The following is a 24,788-nucleotide window of genomic DNA, read 5'->3' as shown; positions in this document are numbered from 1 at the left end:
GGCAGCAGGCTTTTCCCATTCATTTTGGGTGTGGAGTGCTGCAGAAGGGAGCCATGTATCCCGCTCTGCCACGGCGGCATTTCTTTGCCCTTGCTTGTCTTAATTATTCTCTATAAAATAGAGGTAACTGGTGGAAAACGTATGGTTGCTCCAGCTTCCAGAAAAGCAGCTTGTGTTGCTGTGAGCGATAAAGCTAACAATGCAACAGCAGTGCCTGGATTCCTCCGTGCTGAATTGCATTTTGGTTGACAAAACAGATGCTCTTTGTTGCAGCTGAGGTACAGGCGCTGCCCTCGCTGCTGGCGTGATTTAGCGAAGGCAGCACTGTGACCCTGAAGTCCTGGGTATTTGATCACAAGCCTCTTCGCCGGTTCTGAAGGGCGCAGTGTCACAGGCATGTGGGGAATTCGGTGCGAGTGACAAGATGCTTGTGGTTCCTGGGAAGAAATGAACGACAGGAGAAAATGATTTACAAGTCGCTGGTCTTATCAGAGTCCAAGCCTGAACAGCACAGCCATGCTTCCCATGCAGCAATATTGCTGATGCCTGTGGTCATATTAAACGCAGTCCCTCTCCTGACAGCCCAGATAGCCCCTGCTTAGCAATAACATCTGCTGAAAAAGAAAAAAAGAATTGTGTCCTGAAATAGCGAAGACCAGGGAACAGAGCTCTCTCGCTAACTGCTAGAGATGACCTTGATTCTGTGTGTGAGGGCTGCAAAGTATCATAATTCAATGAGAATATTTATTCTGAGCTGTGCGGCACAAGCTCAAAGAATCTCAAGACCTTGTTTTCATCTGAGTAATTTCATACGGCAAATAGGGAAGTCAATTTTTTTTTTACAGACTCTCTGCTCCAAATAAACCTCCAGAGTGCTCATCTCCTGTACATAGAAGTTTCTCAAAATACTAGTGAGAAAGCTGTTTAGTTCAGCTCTATTCCATGCTATCGGTGACTTTGTTAAACAGCAGTTCCCTGCAGACGGCTGTCGCTTTGATGCTAGTTGGTGTATGGCACATTAAAAATCCTTAACTTGGTTTCTAAAGTCTCACTAAAAACCCTACTGGGACTTTGATGTTGAGAAGATTCCACTCAAAGAACCCAAACTCTCTGAAGCTTGCCTGGCCTTATCTCGGAGGCAGACCAGCGAGTGGTTGCCTCAGGCAATAAAATATCAGTGGCAGCAAAAATGTGTAGTGATTATTTATGGTCTGAACATCTGCAGTCAGGAAAGGCTGCTGGAAATTACCAGAGCCTGGCGATGCCTTGAAGAATCCACTTCTTCATTTTGGAGACAATATTAACTTCTGCGTGCTGTGGTTCAGCCATTTCACTATCTGTGGTGATCCAGCTGAAGTGTCTCGGCAGAGCATTCGGTAATTTCACGCACAAATTCCAGTTGTAAGCATCTGTGCCCCCAAATGTTAACAAAGGGTCTCCCTTGCTAAATGATAGGATACTAAAAGCAACTGTGGAACCTTATTTAGGTTTAATTAGATGACAGCAAGTTTTTAACCATGACATCTTTTTTTTTTTTTACTGCTATGCAGCTGAGTAACGCAGTGTGCTTTCCTGCAGTGCCGTGGGGCCGCTCACTCGCAGATGGTGGGGTACCTTTGGCGTGCCTGCGTAGGTGAGTACATTGCCATTGCGTATGCGAGGAGCTCTGGCTGTGGCGCTTGTTAGTGGATGTTGTTAATAGATCAATCTGTGCTGTAACAACGTTAACAAAGTCTTGTTTTTACTGTGTGAGTGGAATTGGCCTTGAACCAAATTTTTTTCTTAACTTCACCCTGTAGTGTGAAATACTAGGGTCTGGTGCGTGACTCGCTCCACTGTGCTACATTTGTTTTCTGGGCTGATACTTAGTTCTTTGCAATGTGTCAGATACACATCAAATTTTTTGTCAGAGTTAAAGGGGGGATTAAATAATGTGTCTTTTTTTGTCTATATTGCATTTTTGTGCACTGAAATCAATTTGACCCTACTGTGAGTTGTTTTAGAAGAGTGTTATCCCACACGTGTCTTTGAAATAATTTTCTGCATAACATTCCCGGCCGTTTTACATTCAGCTCCAGCTCTAATAGAGTAAACACCAGCACTTCAGCGATGCGTTAAATGGCATCGGGCTTCAGCAAAACTCTTCTGCCGCTGCTCTGCACTGATCCCGTACACCCTTTCTGATCTTTGGGGGGGGTCTATTGTTCACCAGGCTCGGGGGAGCTGGGGGGGGGCGGTCCGTGTCCCTGCCCCGCGGAGCCGCCGCGGCTCCAGGCTGTGCCGCCACGCGCCGCCAGCAGGGGGCGGTACAACCCAAGCTGCGCCGCACCCCGCAGCGCCCCGGGCCGGAGCGGAGCCGCGCTGAGCCGCCTGCTGCCCGTCTGTCCGCCGGTTCGAGCCTCACCCCGCGGCGCCGTCCCTGCGTGTGCGTCGGGCCGTTTGCCCGCTCCCTGTGCCAGGCGTGTCCCCGGGGGCTTCTCCCTTGTGCTCTTGCTCGCTGCAGTGCGTGCGTGTATTCCACCAGTCTCTGGGGAGACCTCTCCGGGGTGAGCGTGGCTTGCTTCCACATCTGCACGAGGTCTGGGCAGCGTGGGCCAGGGTCCTGGGCTAGCTCTGGGCTCCCAGCACTGCCTGCATCATGGGGTGAGGAAACGTGGCTGTTTCTCACTCCCATTCACTTGTTTCCCTTTATGGGAGCTGGAGTCCTCACCCCCTTTTTTGCATTGAAATTGCCCTTCAGTTTGGAAACAGGAGAACCGAGGAAAGATGCGTACGAGATCTGTGACATCTCCCTAGTGCACAGGAGCTGGACGGGGGATGGGTACTCAAAATTATCCACACTACTTGTAGACATGAACTGGGATGCTGAGCCACAGTAGGGTCAAAGGCAGGACAACTGCCCGCCCTGCCAGCATGACTGTATCTTCACCCTCTCCAGCCGGCTCTGGGTTTTCTCTCCTCTAATGCCTCTTTGTCTCCTCGTTTCAGTGTTGCACTGGTGTTTTCAGGCTTCTGCCCTGAGACAGGATCCTTGTACCAGCTGACACCAGACTGACCATGGAAGGGAGATAGCATATGGGTGAGTTAGACCTCAGTCCTACTTGTCGGCATAATTAACTCATTAGCAGGTTTGTCTAACATGAACTCACTCTCTTGTTTCAGCTGCAGTTTCTTTAGAGCAGTTGGTATCTCCCTAGAAATAGGTATTTATTTACATAATGCTGACTCCAAACCCTTGAGTAGTTGTAGGGGCTGTAATTTATCCCTCGAGGAACGTCTGGACAAAGCACAGCACTAATTCTGTCACCTGTGCTGATGATGTGTCCAAAGAGACCATGTCAAGTCTCTATTAAAAGCTGAGAATAAGACAGAAAGTCTAAAACCTTTACTTACGGAAGATGTATGTGTGTAATATAACACTGCTGCTAATTCTTCCCAGGGATTAATAGAGACAATCAAGGACAATTTCACTCAGTATTGCTTTTTTTTTTTTTTTTAAAAGCAAAGCTTCCCCAAACCTGAGGCAAGACAGAAACATGACTTTGCGTCTGTGTTGCTCTCTTTCAGTCAAATGGAAATAGCTGTCTTAATTTAAAAAGCCTCTGTTGGCACCAGAGTACCAATACTTTCTGAGACAATGAAATGGACAGAAATCCATTTTCCTGGCTGGAAGGAAGGCAAAAAAAAAAAAAAATTGGAAGAATGAAGAGTGAAGAGGAATTGAAGTGTTCATACTGCTTGCAGCACAAGTGATTGGAAATGGTGGGAAGAAGGCAGGAAAGGGATTAATTTGTTTAAAATATAGGACTAGGTTTGACTTTAAGGTGCACATTGCATCACTGAGAAATCCGCGCTGCCGTGTCTCTGCTGGGACGTGCACCAGGCAGCACACGAGCAGGGATGCCAGTGCAGATCAGCTGCCTGCAGATGTATAGGGGTTCTTCTGGCCACGCACCCCAAACGTGGGCCAGTGAGCCTGTGTGTGCCCCGTGACCTTTCGCTGGGGACTCCTGGCAGGCCCGTGGGAAGGTTACAGCCTCTTCTGCTGACCTGACCAGGCTTTTGAACATCAGGTGATTGGTGGCAAGTGGCCAAGCTTGCCTTGTGTGGGGCCAGATAAAAAAGGATGGGCAAATCTGGAATGTGGCAGACCTGAAAAAGTCAAGGTACGATATGTTCACCCAGAAAGATGCTCGGGGCAGAACTTAGAATTGAACTTGGTCTCTGCAGGCCGATGACAGACGGGCACCAACAAAATATTGCAAAACTTGGTGAAACCAATGCCTGCCCGAAGCAGTTGGGGAAGGATTTGCAGGGTTTCCTGGACTTTCCTGCCTGGTGTGGCTTGGTTCCCCCCGGGTCCTTTGGCCAGTGCTGCTTTCAGTATTGCATGGTGGAGCTCCGATGTCTTGGTAAGGCCTGAAGACATGTCTGCAAAAATGCCTCTGTTTTTTGCACTGCACGTCATCATGCTGCATCTGGCTAATGAAGTTTGTCCCTTTTCTGTGGCAGATAACATTACGCTCATTTTACTTCAGTTCACATCTCGGAAGCAGAAAGTTCCCTGTCTATAAAATTCCTGGAGACATTGATTTGTTGTTATCTCATGGCAGCGATTTTACTCTGCCTTGCTGTTTATGCTCGGCATTGCGGATGCATCCAGAAATCAATGCTGCTGTTCTCACTCCTTTTGACAGGCAACTCCTTAGAGCTGCTGCCTGTGAGTCTCGTGTTCTTCTCCTTGTTTTTCCTGCCTGTGCTCTCTGCGTGGCCCTTCTCCGAGATTATGTTTCTGTTTCTCGAGTTCCCTATGTAGGAAACTGCATGGGTGAGCGATCAGACACAAGTAAATCTGGAAAGGATGCTTTTGACGTCTGCCCACGCACAACATGCCACAACTCCCCGGTACGTGCGCTAAGCAGGAGACCTGGGTCAGTGCGAGCCTGGGATCGATTTGGCAAGGCTCGCTGCTGTTGTGAAGAGTGATTGGTATTAATTAAGCTGCTCTGCCCTTGTGGACTGCTGACAATGGAAGCTGCTAAACCAACTGAAAATCTGGTTGTGGGGATTGTGGGTTTCTGACAATCCTGGGTTAAAGTACAGTCCCAAATCTTGAGAAGGGTTTGATTTCTTCAGTTCTTGCTAAAACCCTCCAGCTCCTTTCTAGGAGTTTTTAGTTCATGTTTTGACAAATCCTGTTGCTTGAAATCATCTTTTGAGTCTGGCTCTGGGAGGATTCATTCATCCCAAACCAAACAAGAACACAGGTAGCTCTAGAATGACAGATGCTTTACTAACGCAGCATTTCTGGTTAGCATAATTCACCGTGTTACACTGGATTGGGGAGTTCAGAGAGAGAGGTTTTCTCCTGTTTCCCTGAGCAATTTCATAAACAGGAGCAAGAAAAAAAATTTCCACTGAGCAAGGCTGCTTGCAATGAGGCAGAGTGAATACAGCATCAAATGACACTTTTCCATCCATTTGTTTTCCAGTATCTGGACTGAATTGCCACTGGCCGAAGTGCCAGACCCACTGCGGTGCAAATCCAACTGTATTGCCATCGTTGCTGTATTCCCCAGTAAAGTGACAGGTTGGGAAAACAGTTCATAGAGCTGAACTTCAGCTATCTGGAAACCAGGCTGGAAGTTCACAGCCCAGGTGCAGTCACTGGTTAAACCTTACTTCATTTTCCCCCTCCCTTCCCCAGATTTTGTTCTAGCGGCCTAATTTAGTTTGAGGTTTGCTGTGTCATTTTCCTACCTGAGTGCATTCTCCATTCTCTTGAGCTGGCTTCTTTCTGTTAACATCAGGGAAGTTACTTTCCATCGACATTGGAACTGAGCAATTTCATTCATGCTCACAGCATCCATTTGGAAGCAGCCACTTACTACTAGGAAGTGTTCCTGCAAGAGAACAGGCTGAGTATTTGTACAAGGCAGCTCCATCGCAGGGTGTAATTCATGCTGCCAGATTTAGGTTTTTCACCTCAAGAGACAGGATTCAGTTTGTGTGTATTCTTAATAAGGAGTTACTATTTGCCCATTAAAGAAGTTTTACAGGCTGAGGTGGTTCTTCTTTCTTTTTCTTCACCACATAACAATGAAGAAATTTTGTGTTTCTGTAGCCTGCAAACCTCTGAAATGTCTCAAAACCACCATTTGTTGTAAAAATGTGGTGGTGATGTTCAAACTGTGGCAGAAAATTCTAATTCTTTTTTCTTTAATGTTGCTCAGTGTTTTAGTTTGAGATATATGCAGTTCTCTGAAGCTTTCCCTAACCTTCTGTGGTTCTGAATGATAGAGAAAAAAGGTCAGTGAATCAAATCATATTTAATAAGAAATATAGTTTTTTATTTAATATTATTCTTCTAAAGTTCCTGCTGCTGTTTAACCTGCCATCTTCCTGACCCACAAGCTCGGGGCAGTTCAGAATGCCAGAGGCCGCTCAGGAGCATCTTTCCTCTGTGGGTGTTAGTCTTTCCGTAAGCCCTTCCACTTTTCAGCATTTGTGTTGTGATAATCTCTTCTAGCATTTCTTGCAATGCTTCATTTTAATATATATTCCCTTGTCACTGCAGAACTGAATTCAGCCTTCTGGTAAGTGATATCTAAATCACTGCTGCAAGGAGAGAATGAAATATAGGTGCGTGAGAGGGAGGCAAAGGATATGAGTGAACAAGAAAAACTTGCACAGCAAGAAGAAATATCTACAGTGGTGTATAAAATGTGCTGCTTTCCTTACAGCTTCTGCTCGCTGCTGTTGGTACAATATGTGTGTGTCAGGTACGAACACAGATGTCAGCCTCTCGCTGTTTAACTGGGAGATTATCTGATTTGTGCGTGCAGTCGCGTTGTGCATGTGCAACGACTCGGGTGTTTATTGCACACAGAATGGTATGTCTGAAACCATTTGGAAACCTACTTTTGTACATGCTCAGTAGCTGACTTTTGCCAGCAGCGATATTCCTGTAGTGTGTACAAGGCTGGAGCAGAGTCTACTGAACGCTTCACTGTGGACGCTTATGATGGCCGCTCGGCCTTGTGCATTTGCATGAGGGTCTTTGAAAGGGAATAAAAAGGGAGGAACACAGATAGGATGTCCCAGGTGGTAAAGGCACATTAGGGCAAGCAGCAGAGTGAGCCATAAAACCAGTAACTGTGAATCATCCTGAGACACCTGGGGAGAAAATGGGAAGAGCAGGACTAGAGCCGGTGGCCGGCTGCAGGTGAGGGACCGGCTGCCTGGGGGTCAGCCGCAGGAAGGACCATGCTGGTGCAGCTCTGCACTTTGCACCCCAGAAAGGGCCTCTGGGAGATGCTGGAGGTGGGCTCATGTTGCTCCATGTCGTTTCCTCGCTGACCCAGCCCTGCAGTTGCCATCTCAGTGAGCAGCTGGGCTGCGCATTCTGGTGGGATGATTTTTGACTTCACTCTACTGTTCCCTGTTCTCAGAGGGGCTAACTTCATTCCCTGGTTTTGGGACTAGCACACCACATGCAGCCCAGATTGAGTGTATGTTAAGTAAAACAAGAGCTCATACAGTGTTTCTGTGATGTGGTTGCTTCGTTGAGTCTGAGCCCTCAGAAGCACGTGCTGAAGGACCTTCCTGCTTGGTGAGAGCACTTTGCTGTTATTGCAAGAAAACACCTTGTGTGGTATTGAAGAGCATCCTAAGACTATTTTTGCTGCCTTCTGTCTCCCATGGGAAAGCCTAGGCCAAAACTCACCATGGTGGTAACAGCTTTCTCCTAACTTCAACCTGAACGCATTGGCTTGTGTTTGTTCCTGTGCCAACATTGTCCCTGTGCCCGAGCAGCGCAGCTCTCCTCTCCTCTCCCTCCCCAGTGTTTAGCCCTCTCCTATGTTTGTAGAGAACGATCGTATCTCTGCTCGTCTTTGTTCCGCGAGGCCGCGTGCACCGGACCCTCTCCGGTTTCCCAATCATCTCGGCAGCCCTTTGCTGCCCGGTTTCCATCTCACTCCGTCCCTGTTGAACATGGGTGACCCGACCCGAACAAAGTCCCTAGATAAGATCTTCCCAGGGCCCTGCACAATGGAAACTTCTGCAAAGCCTGGCCAAGGCGTCTGCTGAGGGATGAGATTTTCATCCCTGCGAGATGAGATTTTTTCCTTTGAAATACCTGTTTCAGCTGCCTTCGGCTCATTCAGCTAGCATAAGCGTTGCTTATTCAAAATGATATTTATTGTTGGCTTTATACATTTCATTACAACTTCATTTTTTACAGTCAATTCATGACACACTTTACAGATACAACTGAAATCAATTTGAAGCTTTGTCTTAACAAAGCCAACATTTATCAGGTTTCTGCAACCTCTACATGTTGCTTTTTGTCAAGAAAATCTTTTTCTCGTGTTGCATTTGAAACAGCAATGAGTATTGTAAGTCCCACAACTCCTCAGGGATTGGGAAAGGTAGATCGTTTCCTACTATAAGCCTCCTTGAACCTGTGCCCATGTGCTCTGTGCGCTGCCTTCCACGTACAGGCAGCCCCATCAGCGTCCTGTTAGTAATTCTCATGATTTCCCAAAAAGTTGGTTTCCTCAAAGCATGAGGATCGCCACTGGGGCCACCATCACAGGGCATCCTTTTTAAGACAGACTAGGGGGGGAAAAAGTGGTGTCCGAGTGATCCAGGCCACAAAGGGAAATGGCAACCAGTCAAGTCAGTGGTGACGTTACCTCGTATAAATCAAGAGAGGTGGCAGCTGGGTGTTGCTTGCAAAGAGGAAGAGTACAGAAGGATGCCTGCTCATGAGACGTGGAGGTTGTGAGGAAAAGGTGTGTCTGGTTGGCTGCAGTTTTTATATAAGGGCCACTTCTTCCATCTCAGTTGCAGGGAAAAAAAGGGAGGACAACACAGAGTCTTGACGACTTCTAGAAGAGCCTGAGTGGACCCAAGAGCCCTTCCCAGCTGGCTGCAGCTGATGCAGGTAATAACATCATCTGTGCATCAAAGCCTCGGCTGGTGAAGGCAGGGAGACGTGTGTGGTGCTAATGCCATCACCTTACAGCTCTGGAAGGACACGCGTGTTGTGCCTGTTGCTTGGCTGCTGTAGTTGGGGACTTTGCTGTGCACCGAGCTCCTAATTATCTGCCTATGTCTGTCATTTCATAATTAAATTTATATTAATAATTATTTTTTATAATTATTATTTATTTTTTATCACTTGAATGTTAGTTTATTGCTTTTGAAAGTTAAAAAGAACAAGAATAATCCTCAGATGCTTCCCTTGGCAAAGACCCTTACCAAAACATGTGTAACTTGTCATCTAAGGGATGCAGAATAATGACTGCTTAAACATCACTTCAGGGGAAAAGCAGTTTTGCTTTCTTTTGTGTGAACACATAGAATATCTGGGGCAAGTCATAAAGGACAAGGAAAGGGCTTTTATTGACCCACACTTGAAGCCTGTCCACATGCGTGGACAAGAACAAGGTCCTGCTGCCCCAGGCTCAAGCAGAGTCTTGAGCTTGATAAAGAGTAGAGGAGGGATTTCTCGCTCAACCTCTTTCCTCGTAAAGACACTGGGATCAGATCTCTTCTTAAAGGCTTTCCCCCACTTTTCACTGTGATGTCTCCCTTGCCAGCAGGGGAGTCTTCTGGACATGATGGTGTTGAAGCTTTTTGGAATTGTCTTTTTCTGTGGCCTCCTCTCGCCCTCTCAAGAAGTCTTGTCCGGTCTGTCCTGCGCTGTCAGTCCGGGGGCAATGCAGAATGGTAACTAGAAAACATGAATTATGTTTATTTTGAAAGCTATGTGGGACCGTGACGTGGAGTAAAACCTCCTGACTGTCTTCATCTTTCTTTTATAGTTCCTCAGGGCTCTGCAGACTTTACTTAGAGCTTCTGACAGCCATTGCTGCGTTCATGGGTCAGGGAAAGCTCTCTGCTCCAGAACTGGGACATGTTTCAGCACCAAACAGTGATATAGAATTTCAGGGCTAGATCTGGATTATTTGCTCTTTTTGTCTTAGTTTCTCATTTCCATATTGGAGCAGCTGATATTTGGCAAACAACCGCTGTGAAGTTTAGTGGCCATGTTAATATTTGCAATGCTCCAGCAGAAAAGAGATGTTTGTTTCAAGTTGCTGCTATTTAAAAAAACAAAACCAAACCACCACAAAACCAAACAAACCCCTTTACAAATGGGAAACAAGTTGTGAGTTGAAGCTCAGCTCTCACTGAGGGGTTTGCTGTTGTTTCTGGCAGTGCACAACTGCTCTGTAATCTTTAAATCGGAGGTTTGGGATGCTCTCCACTGCTATCCCTCCTCTTAATTCACCAGGGACAATTTTGGCTTACTACACATTTTAAAATATCATCCTCTGTGTCCTTTGACTGCATTAAGACAGCTAATGACTTTATAAGAAGTTTTGGGGACCGGTGGGGCTTTGTTATGTGACTCCTTTGCCAGGACAGATCTAACTGAGCAGAGAGAGGTCATTGCCGCAAGCGCCAGTCCTCACGCAGAGATGTTTTCCAGTTCTCTCGGATGCCATACTTCAGAACGGACTTCTCCAGCAGCACCTGCAGGGCCTCGTGCTCCCAAACATCATGGGTGAAGGGGGTCTGCTGAACTCTCCCACCAGCATCACTGGGTAAGTGGAGAGCGTGGGCTTCTCTGCGAGCGCACCTTCCCCAGCAATTCTGAAGCAATAAAAGCTGAGCTGCAGTTGGCATGATTGGCCCAAGTAGTTATCCTTGGTTTATTGTGATACTGAAATTGTGGCCTGGTGGTAGCAAGGTGGAGGGTGAAGCGCACGACAGGTTATGGATGTAGATGTAGAATGACGGCTCTGATGCTGCTGTTGATATCAGAGATGTTTACAGCACTGAGAGAGGAAAGTTCCATAGAGACAAAAAGTTGACTGCTCTGTAAAGATAGCTTCCACCCCAATCTGATTCTAGGTTGCCTTCTCTTGGGTTTCAGCTGCAGACTCTGTCTCTCATCCTGGAGCTGGTATCTCTGGCTTATAGTAGCCATGCCTCCAGCTGGAGGTGACCGTGGTGATGTGGGCACTGTAGGTTCCTCAGTGCCTACAGTCACTCAGCTGTTAGAAGATGTTTTTGGTGCCAGCTTTTGCTCTTGTTTGCAGACTACACCTTGTCAAGGTTCGGCTCCCCAGGCTGTCAGTGGTGCTGCTGCCAGGAATCGGGGTCCAGCTGACCATCGCTGCAAAGCTGGAGCTCAGTGGCAACTGGTGAGTGTAGTGTTTTACCGTCGCTGGTAAGGGCAAACCCTGTCTGCAGGCTTCCTATTGTGCGACGTTTTGCACCTTTTATGGATTTCTAGGTGTTTCTTACCTATAATAAAGGCACAGAGCAGAACACGTACCTAAAGATGACTTGTGGCATTTGTGATGAATTGCGGGAGATGGAGGTGCAGAGTTTGTTGCTTCTGGCTTTGCTGCGTTTCTCTGGTTAGAGGCTGAGAGATGAAATCTGTTCAACCTGTTTGCTTTTTTCAGCTTGATTGGCCTTCTTTCAGAACTAATCGATATCTTAGTGGATGTGAACATTAGTGCGAACATTAAATGCACAAATTTTGAATCGGGCACAGTCCAGGTCGTCATTGAAGACTGCCTCTGCATTCTTGGTGCCATAAGGATCAAGCTCCTTTCTGGGTAAGTGCCCGTGGATTTATGCTTTCCACGGCCTGCAATCCTCTTCCCTTTATCCAACGATCTAGACAGTCTGCCAGGACACAGACGGTGCTAAGCTGATACAGAGCCAGGCCTCAGGGAAGTAATTTCTTTCCCATTGCCAAAGCCAGTAGCTTCAGTCAAACTGGTAAAAAAATTGGTTGTTGGAAGATGAGGGTTAATTTGCCCTGTTTGGCCATGGAAATTTTAAGATCTAAAGTATGAAGCTTGGTACCTCTTCTAGTGTACTTTGTTTGGACTTAGCTAGTGAATTGATATCCAAAGAGTAGGAATAACAGGGCAGAGAGCGTTCTAGGAGAACGGCACCATTTCCTGCCCTGGTTTTATACTCTGCCTTTGGCTGCTGTCACAGAAAGATGCTGGGCATATGGACTTTCTGTCTGACCGCTGTGGGTATGTGCAATTCCATGCAATGTCCCATCTCTTGCTCAGTCTTATTAAATTCTTGGCAGAAAAAAATTGCTGAGTTCATCTATTGATGAATGCAACAGTAAATTGATCATGGGAAATATTTTATTTTATTGCTTTTGAATTAAGTTTCAGGTTCATTGAATTTCTCCTAATTAATTTTTGCATTATGCATTATATTTCAATCAGTGCAGCAGCTGGTTTGAAAGGCACTGTGCAAGTGGAGAGAGGAACATGACTCACCCACTCTTAGGGGGTCGCATTTTAAGTTTTAGCAGGATTGAAGTGATGGTGTGCAGGAAGTGAGCTCGCTGTGGGATAAGGGGGAGCGTGGATGTATGTGATTGGTTTCATGGCAGTTCCTCAGATGCATCTATAGGCAGAACTTGGGCATAAATAACGAGCTGCATTATGAATGCTGCTGTCTGTGGCTTGCCGAGTGTGCTGCTGCATGTTCTAACTCAACAGTCCAGAAATATATTGATTATCAAAAGTAAATGGCTCTGCACTGCCTGCAGGCATCACGCATCCCAGAGTGATCTATTTAGCAGCAGTGTTAAAACGTTACACGCCAGATTTCTCCCCTTGTTATTCCACATGTAAATTGTTTGTTTCCCATAACTAACATGGAGATATTTCATAACAACTCCGCTTTGCCTTAACTACAGCACTGATTTAAATACCAGAGGGAGACAACCAAACTCAGGTTACCCTGCGAGAGGCTCCTCACTCCTTTTGTGCAATGAGGCTTGCACACCCCAAGTGCTGAAGCCTTCACTGCTCAGAAATTAGCCCAATTCTCCCCTCGGTGAGGCGAGCAGCTCTTTACCCTCCCTGCCTTCTGCAAACCCCTTGCTCTTGCCAGTATTAGCTGCAGCAGCATCCCTGATGGGATGACTAAGGACGTAGCAGCGTGTAAAACAAGGGCTGAAGATCCTTTGGTCTCCTACCCTGGACCTGTGTTTGTAATGATTGGGAATTTTTTTTTTTTCTTTTCTTTGCAGCTTACTGTCCCTATCAGTAAATGATATAGTACTTAACCAGCTGACAGCAACTCTGCCCGGTTTGGTAAGCCTGAAGATTGCCCCCCTTTCATAGCTGAAACACAGAGGTATCGGGAACAACGTGTTACAAGGACCCAGCAAGCTGCACCATCTTTCTGTGTCGCTTTTCCATGTCACTGGCACGCACCGCTCGGCAGAGGTGCCTGTGGTCAGCCTGGCAGCTGCCGGCAAGCTTCTGCTCGCAGGGCAACACCCGAAATATTCCCCAGATATAAGCAGTTCCCTTTGGCGTGGTACCACAGCTCCAGGGATGCTCCGCTGCCCCCAAGTCCTTCACACCATCCCAGGTGCTGCCTGATGCCACGCAGCACATCTTGCCCTGGGGGTTTAGATGGAAAGGAGTGGGTCTGATCAGGCTGTAGGGTGACGGGCTCCCTGCAGAGGGGTGGTGAGGGGGGTCGAGCGTTTGCATTTCTGCTTTGTGTTGCAGCTCTGTCCTGTAGTCGATATTGTCGTCAACCTGGTGAACATCCAGCTCCTGGGCACTCTCAACGGTACGTTTCTTGTGGAGGAGGAGGTGCGGCTTCCCCACGTTCCCTGCAGTCCCGCGGTGGTGGGAAATGCCCTTTCCCACCTCTGGTCCACAAGTGCATCAGGGAGGAGCTGCGCTTTGGCAGGGCTCTTACTGAGCGTTGAATTCACACCTGAGCAGTCCAAGTGAACCGCTTGCACCTTGGCCTTCCTTATGCCATTTTGATACATCACGCTTGGATTTAGCTTATTTGATGCTCTTTTGGGGCTATATTCTAAATGCAGACTCTACAAAGATTTAAGGCTGTTTTGGCAGTTTTGAGCAGCATCCCACAGAATTGCGTACTCGGGACCTGGTTGTAGGTGTGAGGTCTGGCTGGGGGCCTGCGGGGTCAGGGGAGGAGTTTGTGTTGCTGCTTATTTCCCGATGATGTAACGATGATTTTTCTCTGTGAAGCGGTGATCCCAGTCGGCACAGCAGGAACAATTCACTACCAGCTGGCCAGCCTCCCGTTTACCTCTGGCTTGTTCCTTGGGTTGGATTTAGATGTAAGTTAATGCAGGGTGACATGACCCTGCGAGCGTGACTGTGGCGTGGTGGCTTTCAGGCTTTTCACCTTGATCCTGTGGGAGCAGTTGTCATCTTCCAGTACAACCCCATGGCGGAGCTGCGCGAATGACTTGTTCTGGAAATGCTAGCTAAATATTTAGATCCTTACCCAAATCACTACGAAGTGACTGTGTATACTTTTCTTCAAGCCCTCTTTTGCTCTGTTTGCAAACTTATCCTGAGACTGCTTGAGACTGCGTGTCTGCTATTTGTAAGTGTTGGGACAAGCAGTTTTCCTCCTCGCCCTGCCTGCAGACTGGGTGTTGGTGGTTTTTGCCTTTGCTCTTCAGTCTCTGTGGTGGGTGAGTGCTGAACCAAACTAATGGATGTACTTTTTACAACTGTCTTACTGGGGGTGGGGGGGGAACCAGCAAAAACCAAACAGTACGTTCAAACAGGAGACCTTAAATAAAAGACAGTGGCTAGCAAGAAGAAACGGGGACATAAGCAGTAAAGAACAGCAAGGGCTAATAACAAACACTGCAGTCTGTACGATCAGCGCTGCTGCTCTTGCTTTAGCGCAGATACTTCACCGGGCTGAGTCTTTGCCCTCCCCACCCCCAGACGGTCAGACTCCTCAGCGGGTAGGTGGTATTGGTGCAAGTTTGTTGTGGAGTCGGAGGATGGCTGATGCCTGGCTGGGTGCTGCAGAGAGGGAAGGCAGAGCTGGGACCGCTGGGCTGGCAGCACCTTCACCCCTCGTTTGCTCTTGGAGTGAAATCTCAAGGATGAAATGCAGCAGTGAGTTGCGATTCGGACAAAGTGTGTTGTTAGCTAAGAAGGCCTCAGTTACGCACTCTAGCCTTTATCAGCTCCTTTTGTCTGTTAAATAGAGAGGGAATTGCTCTGAGTCCAAAGCTTTCCCTAAGCTGCTGGTGAGAGGAGGGCTGGTTCAGCTGGCACAGACCCTGCACTCTCCATCTCGAGGATCTGGGCATGCCTCCTGGCTTTGAAGGATCGGCTTAACGTCTGTGTTGCCTCTCTTTGCAGGGTGCGGTGAAGCAGGTGGGAGGCAGCATCATTCCCCATGACTCGTCCTCCTCTGCTTTGCCTCCGCTGCTGGACAAGCTTCTGGTCCTGGGACTGCGCCAGAGCTTTCTCAATGCAGTCCTGTCCCTCCTGATCCAGATACCGCCACAGACCTTCACCTGCACGCCAGAAGTCGTGAGTGTAGCAGCACCTGTATTTCATGGTGGCAAGGGACGTGTATCATCCTGAGCTCAGCTCAGGGCAGGCTGTGCACGCCATTCACGGCATGTGTACGCTCAGCCCGCAGCCCATCTGGGACCTGCGTGAGCATATGCTCACTTGCAGATGCTCAAGCCTCAGCGCTGCCTCCTTGCTGCTCTTTTCAGAAAGCTACAGCAGCATGTGAAACAGCCAGCCATTCTTGTTTCTGTATGGGCACCCACAGGGATACCTGTTGAAACCAGTTGTGTACTGGTTATGCCATGGACTCCTGGAGGTCTGTAATCTCTCTCTTTCAAGGAGTCTTTAAAATATCACTGAGAAAAGCAACTTCGTGTATGCAATGCAATTCTTGAGGCACATGCATTTTCTGTACCTCCGATCTGTACTTCCACCGGGAGATATTAGGGGTCTACGCACTGAAAAATGTTGAAAGCTTGAGAGTTACATCTCCTGCTGCTGCTGGCTGCTTTCATCGTAACAACTGACCAGGAATCACCCAGGCAGCTGGGGAGCAGTGGAGAAGGCTGAGGGCTCGGGGTGCTGCCATAACGTAGGTCTGTGTGTGGCTGAGCTGCCCGTGGCTTCACTGGGGACCGTGAGTGAATGAGGGCTTGGGGGCTGCCCCAGGAGTTCCAACAAGCTGGCTGGGAACAGGGACACAAGTGGGAGAGGGGAGGCCCCAGCAGGACAGGTGTTGCTGAAATCAGCTGGAGCACTCACGGGGACTGCGTGTGCTTTTGTTCCAACAGTTCTCCAGTGCCAGCCGTCTGCAAGAAGCCGTCATGACCATCATTCCTTCTGAGGTGACTTTTGCTGGCACAAGGGTTTGTGCAAACCTTGCCAGGTCCCAGGCCATCCAAGTGATGCACCTGGATGTGCTGGCATGCTGCTGCCAAAGATTGCCCCTCCCCTTGGCCATGCTGAGCATACACCACAGCTGAGCTGTGCCAGCATGGCTCGAGGCTGCCCTGCTGCCCGACTAGCTGATGGGAGCGGGTGAAGGGACTGGAGATTTGCTCCCAGCCCTTGGCAGCTTCTGCATGGTGCCTGCTCTCCTGTGTGCCATTGGCTGTTGCCAAATTTCTCCCACTCCTTAAGGAGAGGAACATCTTCTCTCACAGCCATTGACAGAGAGAGCTGTTAGAAGTCTGGCATCTCCCATTTCCTGGGCACCACAGGCATCCTCTTATGGCCGCGGCCCCCTTTGTGTCCACCTTTGCTTCCTCAGCCCCTTACTGCCCACAGCAAGGAGTGCCAACCCATGCTGCCAGACCTATTTGCTTTGTAAATTTGGCTTGTCTAAGGCCTGTGTGATCTTGGGGGAGGCCCTACCGAGTTATGGGGCTGTGAGGGTCCACCAGAGGACTGCCGGTCCCCTGCCTGGCCAGTGTGTGGGATGTGTTCCCAATTCCCACAGTGCTCCACCTGCCATGGGACCAGTCCTCTGAGCATTAAGCTAACGTTGTCTGGGAACCCGCTCATCACCTTGGAAGAAAACAAAGCCACCGTTGAGCTTTCGGTCATGATTCAGGTGTTCATTAAGCGTTTGGATGGACCCATCCTCAACCTCCTGCTGCTGAAGGCAGTAAGTGTGGATGTAAAGAGCTTGAACTGGTGAAGTGTGCAGCCAGCCGAGTGACCGGCAGCTGGGATGGGGAAGTCTCCACGGGCTGATCCTCTCTCTGTGTGCTTGCAGGACCTCAGTCTGAACGCCCACGTGTCGATTGCTGGAGGCAGACTGGTGCTGGGGCTGTCCCTGGGCAGGTAGGCTGTCCCTGCTGCGGCTGCGTGGGGGGGTTCTGCTTGAAGCAAAGCCTCCCGCACCGCCCCAGCCTGCCCGCTCCCCTGAGACAGCCCTGGCTCTTTAGCCATGCTGGAAAACTCCGGCTTTCCCAGAGCTCAGGGTACAGGTTCAGTTTTCTGGGAAGCAGTGGCTAGAAGAGAGCAGGACAACAGGAAGGGCTGCGATTCATCAGGGATGCTCCGAGTGCTGTGACAGCGTGTCCCTTGGTGACACAGCACTGCTGGAGCTGCCTGATCTATGGCGGAAGGGACAGGAGTGTTGCACGAACACGGCTGTGACAAAGCCAGGCACCGCTGCCCTCTTACAGGCTGGTGACATTCTCTGCCTTGCAACGTTAGCTCTGGGGCTGCTAACTTGAAATGTTTTTCAATGTCTATAAACCAGACATTTCATTTCCTGAATCTGAGAATTTCATACCTGGCTGATGGCACGAGGTGGACAGGTATTGCTGGCTTCCAGGAAACATTCCAGCAGTGGAAAGTTTTAGGAGACCGGAGGAAAACTCTGTGTCAGATTTATAAGAAGGAGAAATGAGATAACCTGAACAAGTGTAAGACTGTCAGCTTGATCCTGGGCTGTAGTTTGAAATGTCTGATATTGAACATGAGTGATAAAGGAATAAAGGGAAGTACTGTCATCAATGCCCATCAAGGTATGATTAAAGATTGGAAAGCATTTCTTATAGTGTGAGGTTTGAGGATTTCAAGCCGTTTAGCTTGTCAAAGAGTTAGATTTAGAAGCAATATTGGCATAGCTTGTATGCAGCGATATAGAGAATAGAAATGCATCAAAAGGCTTTTAATTCAATAGACAAAGATATAACAAGATTCAATGGAAGCAGAAAAGAGAAATTCAAAGCCGAAATAAAGCATACGTTTTAGCTATGGAGATTGTGCGATTGCAATGATAGATTAGGAGCTGTAGCAAATTCTCCAGAGCTCGTGATCTTTAAATCCAGACTGGATGCTTTTTCTAGAATTTCTGCTCTCAGCTAAACAGGAGCTGACTCCTTTCCTAAGATGAATAACTACCTGGGCCATGAGAGGGAAGGGGAAGCCAGGAGCTAGTGTGTGCCCTCTTGCAGTGCTATTTCATTTACAAGCAAATAAAAATTGGGTTAAGCTTTTATTTTCCTATTTTCTTTTGCAAGTGTGGCAATGCCTGCTTTTTGTGTTACAATATAGTGATCCCTTTACGGGTGCCCTGATGATGCCTCACAGGAATCCCTTGCCCCTGGGCTGAGTAACGCTGCACGAGGAGGTGGAGGGGTCTGACGAGAGGGATCGGTGAGCTCTGGCCGGTGCCTTGGTGTCTGACGTGCTGTTCGCTTTCCTTTCCCTGCAGCATTTCCCTCTCCTTGGAGTCTTCCGATGTTGGCATCAGTAACGTAAGTCTCTCGTACCAGTTTAGGCTTTACTGGGTGCGTGGAGTGGCCGAGCGCTGTGCCCTGCAGCTTTGGGGAAGGAGGGAGACACGCGGTCGCTGTGTGCTGCTGTAACGTGTCCTGGCTGTGATGGATTGCATCTGCTGATGGTCTGAGTTGTTAGCTGCTCTTTGTAGGTCATAGCAATTCTCCTTTTTCTCTCCCTTCTGCGTTTTCTAATAATGCAAATGTAAAACCTGAAGTCTGTTTATTCACCCCTGCTCGGGCAAAGCTTACCCGGAGCTCCAGCAGGAGTTTTACCTGGTAGGAAGCTTCCCAAAGGAAGTGCCAAATACAAACTGAGGAAGGAAAATAGATTTGCTTTAATGGAAAGAGGGACTACTTGTTCTTTTGCTGTGTCAATGGGAAGTGATTTCCAGTCCTGAGGACCGGCTGTCTTCCAGCCGCAGTGCCGGGCTGTGCTTGCTGCTGTCACGTGCCCCCAGCGCTGCTCACACGCTTGTTCCTTCTCTGGTTCAGATCTCAGACTTGAAGCCACACTGCAGCAGTCTGCTGGTGGAAACGTTATTGCCCCTTATCAACGGTAAGGTGATTGGGATATCTGTCACACTGGGAGTGCTTTGACTGACGAGGGGAAAGAGATATGTGTGTGTGATGGAAAGCCGTAGTGGGAGAGTTGGAGCAATTAAAGGTCTGCAGTGGCTGTAGTTTGAGGCTGTAGTTAAAAGTCCTAACCATATTCTTACACCATCCACCCCAGCTTCAGTCCTAAGGGTCTTGGCAATAGTTAGTGGCAGAGAACGTAAGGAAAGCCCAAATGCATCGTGCGCGGTGGGGCTGCAGTCTGTGCCTCTTGAACAGCTCTGCTCCCTCCACCCTCCCCAGGAGCAGCTTTGTCGCGGGGCGGGAGCTGTGCTCACCCCTCCGGCCGTGCGTAAGGACCTGTCTGTCCCCTACAGGCGCTCTGGGCATCGGGATCCCTCTGCCAAACGTGCTGGGCATTCCCTTAATAAAGGTGGATATTCAGATATTAGCGGTAAGTGTTTGGAAAGGCTATTTCCTCCTGCAAGGCACCGTGCAGGTCACTGGGGCTCTTTCTAGCAGCTGGCTCCTGTAACAGCACCCTGCTGGGGTGGATTCGTGTGCAAGAGCCATGGATTTTAAGCCTTGAAAGGCCAGTAAGGATCGCTCTGTCTGACCTCCTCCAGGTCAGAAAATACTTCTGGGTACTTCATGCCCGTGAGTGTTATCAAACCGGGCACACATGAGCGATGTTCAGCCCCGCTGGGGCAGGTCCTGGTTTCTGTGTCCAGGCTGCCTTGCCTGTCTGGAGAACTCGGTGAGAGCTGCTCTGATGTGGGTCCAGGGGGTCTGGCAAACCCTTTCAAGTGTCACCATTCGAAGTATCTTGAATTGCACCAAATTCCAGCCCTGTGCATCTTAGAGATGTCCTAGAGGAGCTGGGATATTCTCCGACACTTCCCAAAGGGTTTCGTGCCCTCCTTACTACAAATTTGACATGCGGATTTTTTTCAAGAGGGTTTTCTGTTTACCGTGTGTTGCTGACAAGCTGTTGTGAACCAGCATCCCTCAAAGTCGGGAAATAACGTGGATGTGTCACTCCTTGTGCTGCTTCAGGGCCTGCTGGTGATTCTTGTGTGAGCCGGGGAGTACAAGGCACGGCGAGGTCTTTCTGGGCAGAGAAAGGGAAAGAAAGGCCAGCGAGGATGGAACGTCAAGACCAGCATTATCTACTTTTCTTTTCTAAACTTGATTCAAGATTCTTGATAACATTTAAGACACTTTAAAGTTAATTGGCTCGTGTGAGCAGTAAGATACTTGCATAAGCCAAAACCCAATAGGCAGCTCTTTGTACAAATATTTATTTGGATAAATTGGCGTGATGTTGGGGTCACAGTTATAGCAGTTGCATGTGATGCTGCAGTGGAATTGTCAAATTTGTTCTGAGGGAAATCTGATATAACGGAAAAGTGAACTTGTTGCATATGGCTTTCAAAGTAAATGTCACCATCCGCATTCAGAAGGGTATGAAGTGCTGAGCAGGAGCTCAGGATACATTCGTCATGTAATATTTAATAAACATTCCTGCTTTTTTAGTGCTTGGAACGAGGTTCTGGTTTCTGATGCTTCTCAGAGAGTATCTGTCCTGTCTCCTGCTGTGGGATCTGGTTCCTTTGTGACAACTGACACTTTGCTTTTCAGTTTGAAAACTTTTTTCACTCAAACTTCCTGAGGAAAAAAAAACCACTTGGATTTTCAGTGGCTGCTCCTGGCCAGGTAACTTACTGACCAAATGCTAATCCACAAGCAGAAATCAGAATGATATCAGATTTCCAAAGGTCAAGAAGCATTTCCTAATAGAATCTGAGGGGAAAAGTTCATTACCAGATAACTGAGAAGTATAACAACACTAGAGCACACCAATCTGTCTGCAACAGTCCACCTCTGCTTGGACTGATGTAACAGTCTGTTGCTCTCTGCACATCACAGGGAAAAGAATTCAGATGTTTCTGATTTCAGAAAAAAACAAATTATTCTGGGTAAAAAAATAAAATAAATCTCAGGTCTTAAATGGCCTCTCGAACACCTGGTTTTCCCAGCACTAGGCGTTATTACTAGTGTGTTATTTATTGCTAGTGTCCCCAAAGCTGGTGGTGGTATGTCACTGTTAAAGTCCGGGTGATGCACAGAAGAAGTCTAGCACCGATCAGGTAAAGGACAGGGGCAATATCCTGTTCTGCATTTCTGCCTAAAGGTAAGAATAGTTCAGTACCTGCCTGGCCGAAGCCCTTGGCTGTTGCATTAATTTCCAGCATCACAGTGAGATGTTGCAGGGAAATCACTGAACATAGCAGAGCACACGCTGGAACCGTCGGTAAGTCCTGGTTCATGCAAACTGCCAGAGCTCTCCTGTGCTGTGCCAAATGGTAAACCTGGTGTCGCACACTGTCATCGTGTGGGCTGGCAGGTCCCGTGTCACAGGAGAATGGTTTTGGGTGGGTTGAAGTCCACAGTAATGCTGAAGACTGGTGTTTTGGTGAGCATGAACAGTCTCCTTTGGTTCCCAGCCCTGTGCAGGCTGACGGTGCTGGTGGGACTCTGCTCTCCAAAGGCCGTTCAGTTGCTGGTAACATGGACCTTGCCCTGTTCCCTGGGGAGAAACGATGCTCCTGTGAGGTGATGGGACTCCCCACTCAAGCAGCGTGCTGCGGGCAGCCCCAGAACCAGCTAAACCATGCTGGTGAGGAGTTTGTGCGAAGCGGGGTGTGAACAGGAGGGAACACCATAGACCATTGGGCTGTGCTCGTGAGCTGGGAGCAGGGAGCTTCAGACCCCGTTGCTCGTGCTCTCTGACACTGCTATGCCCGTGGTGCTGGCAGAGCAAGGTTTCGGGGGGGCTGTGTGACCCCGTTACCCGGTGGGCAGGATGAGCAGCCCTGCTGGCAGTGACACAGCCGCAGCACTCGCAGCTTCTTTGTGCTACCTTGGGTTACTGGACTGATCAGACAACCCAAAGCATGTGAGCTTGGCTTCATCCATCCTTTTTGCCCACAGGTTGGCGTAACAGGCTTTGTTTGTACAAGGTTTTATTCTGGTTCCCGAGCAAATACCTTCTGTATAGTCAGTAAAGTTTAACACCTTTTTTGCACACTCTTTTGGCCAGTACTTCTGTGTCCGTTCTGGTTTGCTGGAGGGTATTAATTTTGCTGGCACGCTGCAGAGTAATCTGTCATCTGTCACTGTCCCGGGGGTCTGTTTGACTTGAGAAAGAAAAGACAGAGAGAAGTGTGTAATTGGAGTGCTCGCTGTCTCGCAGAGCTGGGGCAGGGGCTGTGCGAGCCTGGGATCGCAGAAAGGTGGAAAAGTCTTCTCCTGCATCTGGAAATGGCTTTTCCTCCTGGAGCGTGGTCTCTGTTGTGCTGTTTCTTGCATGGGGATGAGCGGGAAGGAGCAGAGGAACCTTTTCAAAAGGAAAGGGCAGCATCTCCTCAGTGTAACTCATTACTTCTGCAACTTGTAAATCTAGTGCTCTGAATTGCTGGTGGGTTCAGGAGTAAATCCAGAGCAGGGAACTGCAAGTCAGAATTCATAAGAACTGGGACAATCCTGTCCACAGTGGAAAAACCACTAAGCAGTCATTTTCCAGCGTGTCAGCACCCCAACATCCTTGAAAAATCTTTTTATGGTTGAGCAGCAGGAGCGGGGTGCGATGGGCTGTCTGCTCTGCCTGGGCTGTGTGAGGGACTTCGGGCTCTCCAGCCCTTGCTCCAGGAATGTCCCTGGTAAAGCTTCATCCCTCTGCTGCTCCAGGGGGCTGGCGAAGGGGCTCCTCTCTGTTTCTCCAGCACTTGAACCATCCAGTTTTCACGTTCTATTCCATGTCCTCTGGCAAGGGAAGCCGTGCGTCACCGGGTGGCCCTTCCTGCGGGACCCTGGGCTATTACCCAGGAAATTATGGATTTTGTTTATGCTAAAGAAGCTAATACACACTTCTTTCAGCATTTCTTTTTCCAGGTGAACCCAAAGTAACCGCTGGGGACAACACTGGCCATCTCCTGCGGACGCAGCTGTGCCGGGGGGGGTCAGGAAATGGGGTGACAGGAGGGAGCAGCACAAGACCCCAGTTCTCCAGCATAAGCCAGCTCTGCCCCTGAGCCTGCAGTGGGTCCCAGGTAGGATGTGTGGGGCTGGGGGTCGGGGTGTGCAGCTCCCGCGGCCTCAACCCTACACTGGAGATGCAAAGCCATGCTCTAAAGCCAGAATATCCACTGGCAAATAAGTAAATCTTTTTACTACTGTAGCTTATTCCTTTTGGGAAACTGGTTTAAGATATATTAGTCAAAGAATAATGGTTGCAGGTCTACCGGGAAACTTTTATTAGGAGCAGTTCCCACTATTGCCAACTTTGGGCATTAAAATCATTAGTCAGGTCCCCAAGCTGGGCATATAAACCTTCAGGGTTTTTTACTCCTTATAATAAATCAGCCTGGCTTGTTTTGTTTGCTTTCCTATTTCTGAGTCTCTGAAATATGAGATTTTGAAGTGCTTTTCAGCAGCTGCAGAGGCTAGAAATGATGCATATAGCTGTTGCAAGTGAAAGCAGATGTATATGTAATTAATACGGTTTCATGACTGAGGTGTTACGTGAAGCATCACCATCAGAGAGCTTAGGTGAGAGCTACACAGTCAGCAGTAAGGGTGCTTTTCCTGGGCATTGGCACAGCAGTGAACTCACCTGTCCGGAGGCAGCTGCCAACACCACCCAGCGATGGACCAACTTGGGCAGAACTTGGAGCTCCATTACCAGCTCACCCTTCCATTCTGGACACTCAAGTCTGTTGTGAGTTTTTATCCCCCCCTTTAGTTTCCTGAACAATCTCTCGAGTGTGGAGGTGCATTTGTTTAGTAGGAAAGAGCATTCCAATATTGACAAATGCAGCTGCTGATGCCCTTGGGTGGGCGCGTGCTGAGCCGGTGCACAGCACCCCCTGTACGTGTGCAGCCGCATTTTATTCAGCATCTTCTCTGTGATGAGCTTTGTCAGAAGTGTAGTTTTGAAAATATAACTGCCTTCAAGTCTAAAATTAGAAACCATTATGCAGACTGATTTTTTTTTTTTCTTCTTTCTGACCCAGGGAAAGCCACCAGGCGTAATGTTCCCATAGTAACACGGGAAATGGAGGAAAAGCAGATGAAAGATCTCTTGTTGGTAGGGGCCATGTCGTTCTGCAGCTGAGAGGCATGGGGCTGATTTGCATCCTTATAAATTAGTGGAATTTTTGTTCTCCCTTAATTAAATATAAAGTCTGGACATCTGTACTGGTACCAGTTCTTAACAAGACAAAATTCATCGGTCTTTAGGTACAAATCATTAAAGTGAAAAAAGTCAATAGTCATACCAGAAAATGCAGTATTAAAGAGAAATGTTTAATTAAAGTATGGAACAATTGTTGTTACAATCCATCCTCTTTGTGCAACAAAAATACCAAGAGCAGGACTGGAAGAGAAAGCTGCTAGTGCAATGCCATTATTATCCTAAATCTGAGAAAGTGTTGTTTTAGTAAGGCAAGAAAGAAGATTTTCAACATTTCATTGTCACATTCAAGCAGTGACAAAACACAAAGCATGATTTCAGAGTCAACAGAACAAT

General features: G+C 48.3%; 1 protein-coding gene across 1 annotated transcript in view; it reads left to right on the top strand.

Moving 5' to 3' along the window:
* Positions 1–20,805, top strand: part of LOC104635220 (BPI fold-containing family B member 4) — a 43,700-nt gene extending 22,895 nt beyond the window's left edge. The window contains exons 7-26 of the mRNA XM_075768657.1: positions 1,551–1,633; positions 2,989–3,079; positions 4,231–4,905; positions 5,493–6,782; positions 8,851–8,950; positions 9,609–9,738; positions 10,505–10,619; positions 11,118–11,222; positions 11,490–11,645; positions 13,097–13,160; positions 13,587–13,650; positions 14,085–14,176; positions 15,228–15,401; positions 16,178–16,231; positions 16,846–17,013; positions 17,125–17,192; positions 18,577–18,619; positions 19,136–19,199; positions 19,576–19,652; positions 20,255–20,805. Coding sequence (XP_075624772.1) covers positions 8,945–8,950; positions 9,609–9,738; positions 10,505–10,619; positions 11,118–11,222; positions 11,490–11,645; positions 13,097–13,160; positions 13,587–13,650; positions 14,085–14,176; positions 15,228–15,401; positions 16,178–16,231; positions 16,846–17,013; positions 17,125–17,192; positions 18,577–18,619; positions 19,136–19,199; positions 19,576–19,652; positions 20,255–20,278 — 1,404 coding nt within the window. The 5' untranslated portion in view covers positions 1,551–1,633; positions 2,989–3,079; positions 4,231–4,905; positions 5,493–6,782; positions 8,851–8,944 and the 3' untranslated portion in view covers positions 20,279–20,805. The remainder of the gene's footprint in view (positions 1–1,550; positions 1,634–2,988; positions 3,080–4,230; positions 4,906–5,492; positions 6,783–8,850; positions 8,951–9,608; positions 9,739–10,504; positions 10,620–11,117; positions 11,223–11,489; positions 11,646–13,096; positions 13,161–13,586; positions 13,651–14,084; positions 14,177–15,227; positions 15,402–16,177; positions 16,232–16,845; positions 17,014–17,124; positions 17,193–18,576; positions 18,620–19,135; positions 19,200–19,575; positions 19,653–20,254) is intronic.
* The last annotated feature ends 3,983 nt before the right edge of the window (positions 20,806–24,788 follow it).

The sequence above is a fragment of the Balearica regulorum genome, chromosome 16 (assembly GCF_011004875.1).
Source record: "Balearica regulorum gibbericeps isolate bBalReg1 chromosome 16, bBalReg1.pri, whole genome shotgun sequence".
Taxonomy (NCBI): domain Eukaryota; kingdom Metazoa; phylum Chordata; class Aves; order Gruiformes; family Gruidae; genus Balearica; species Balearica regulorum.
The sequence above is the reverse complement of the archived record's forward strand: the minus strand, read 5'-3'. Positions and strand labels throughout refer to the sequence as shown.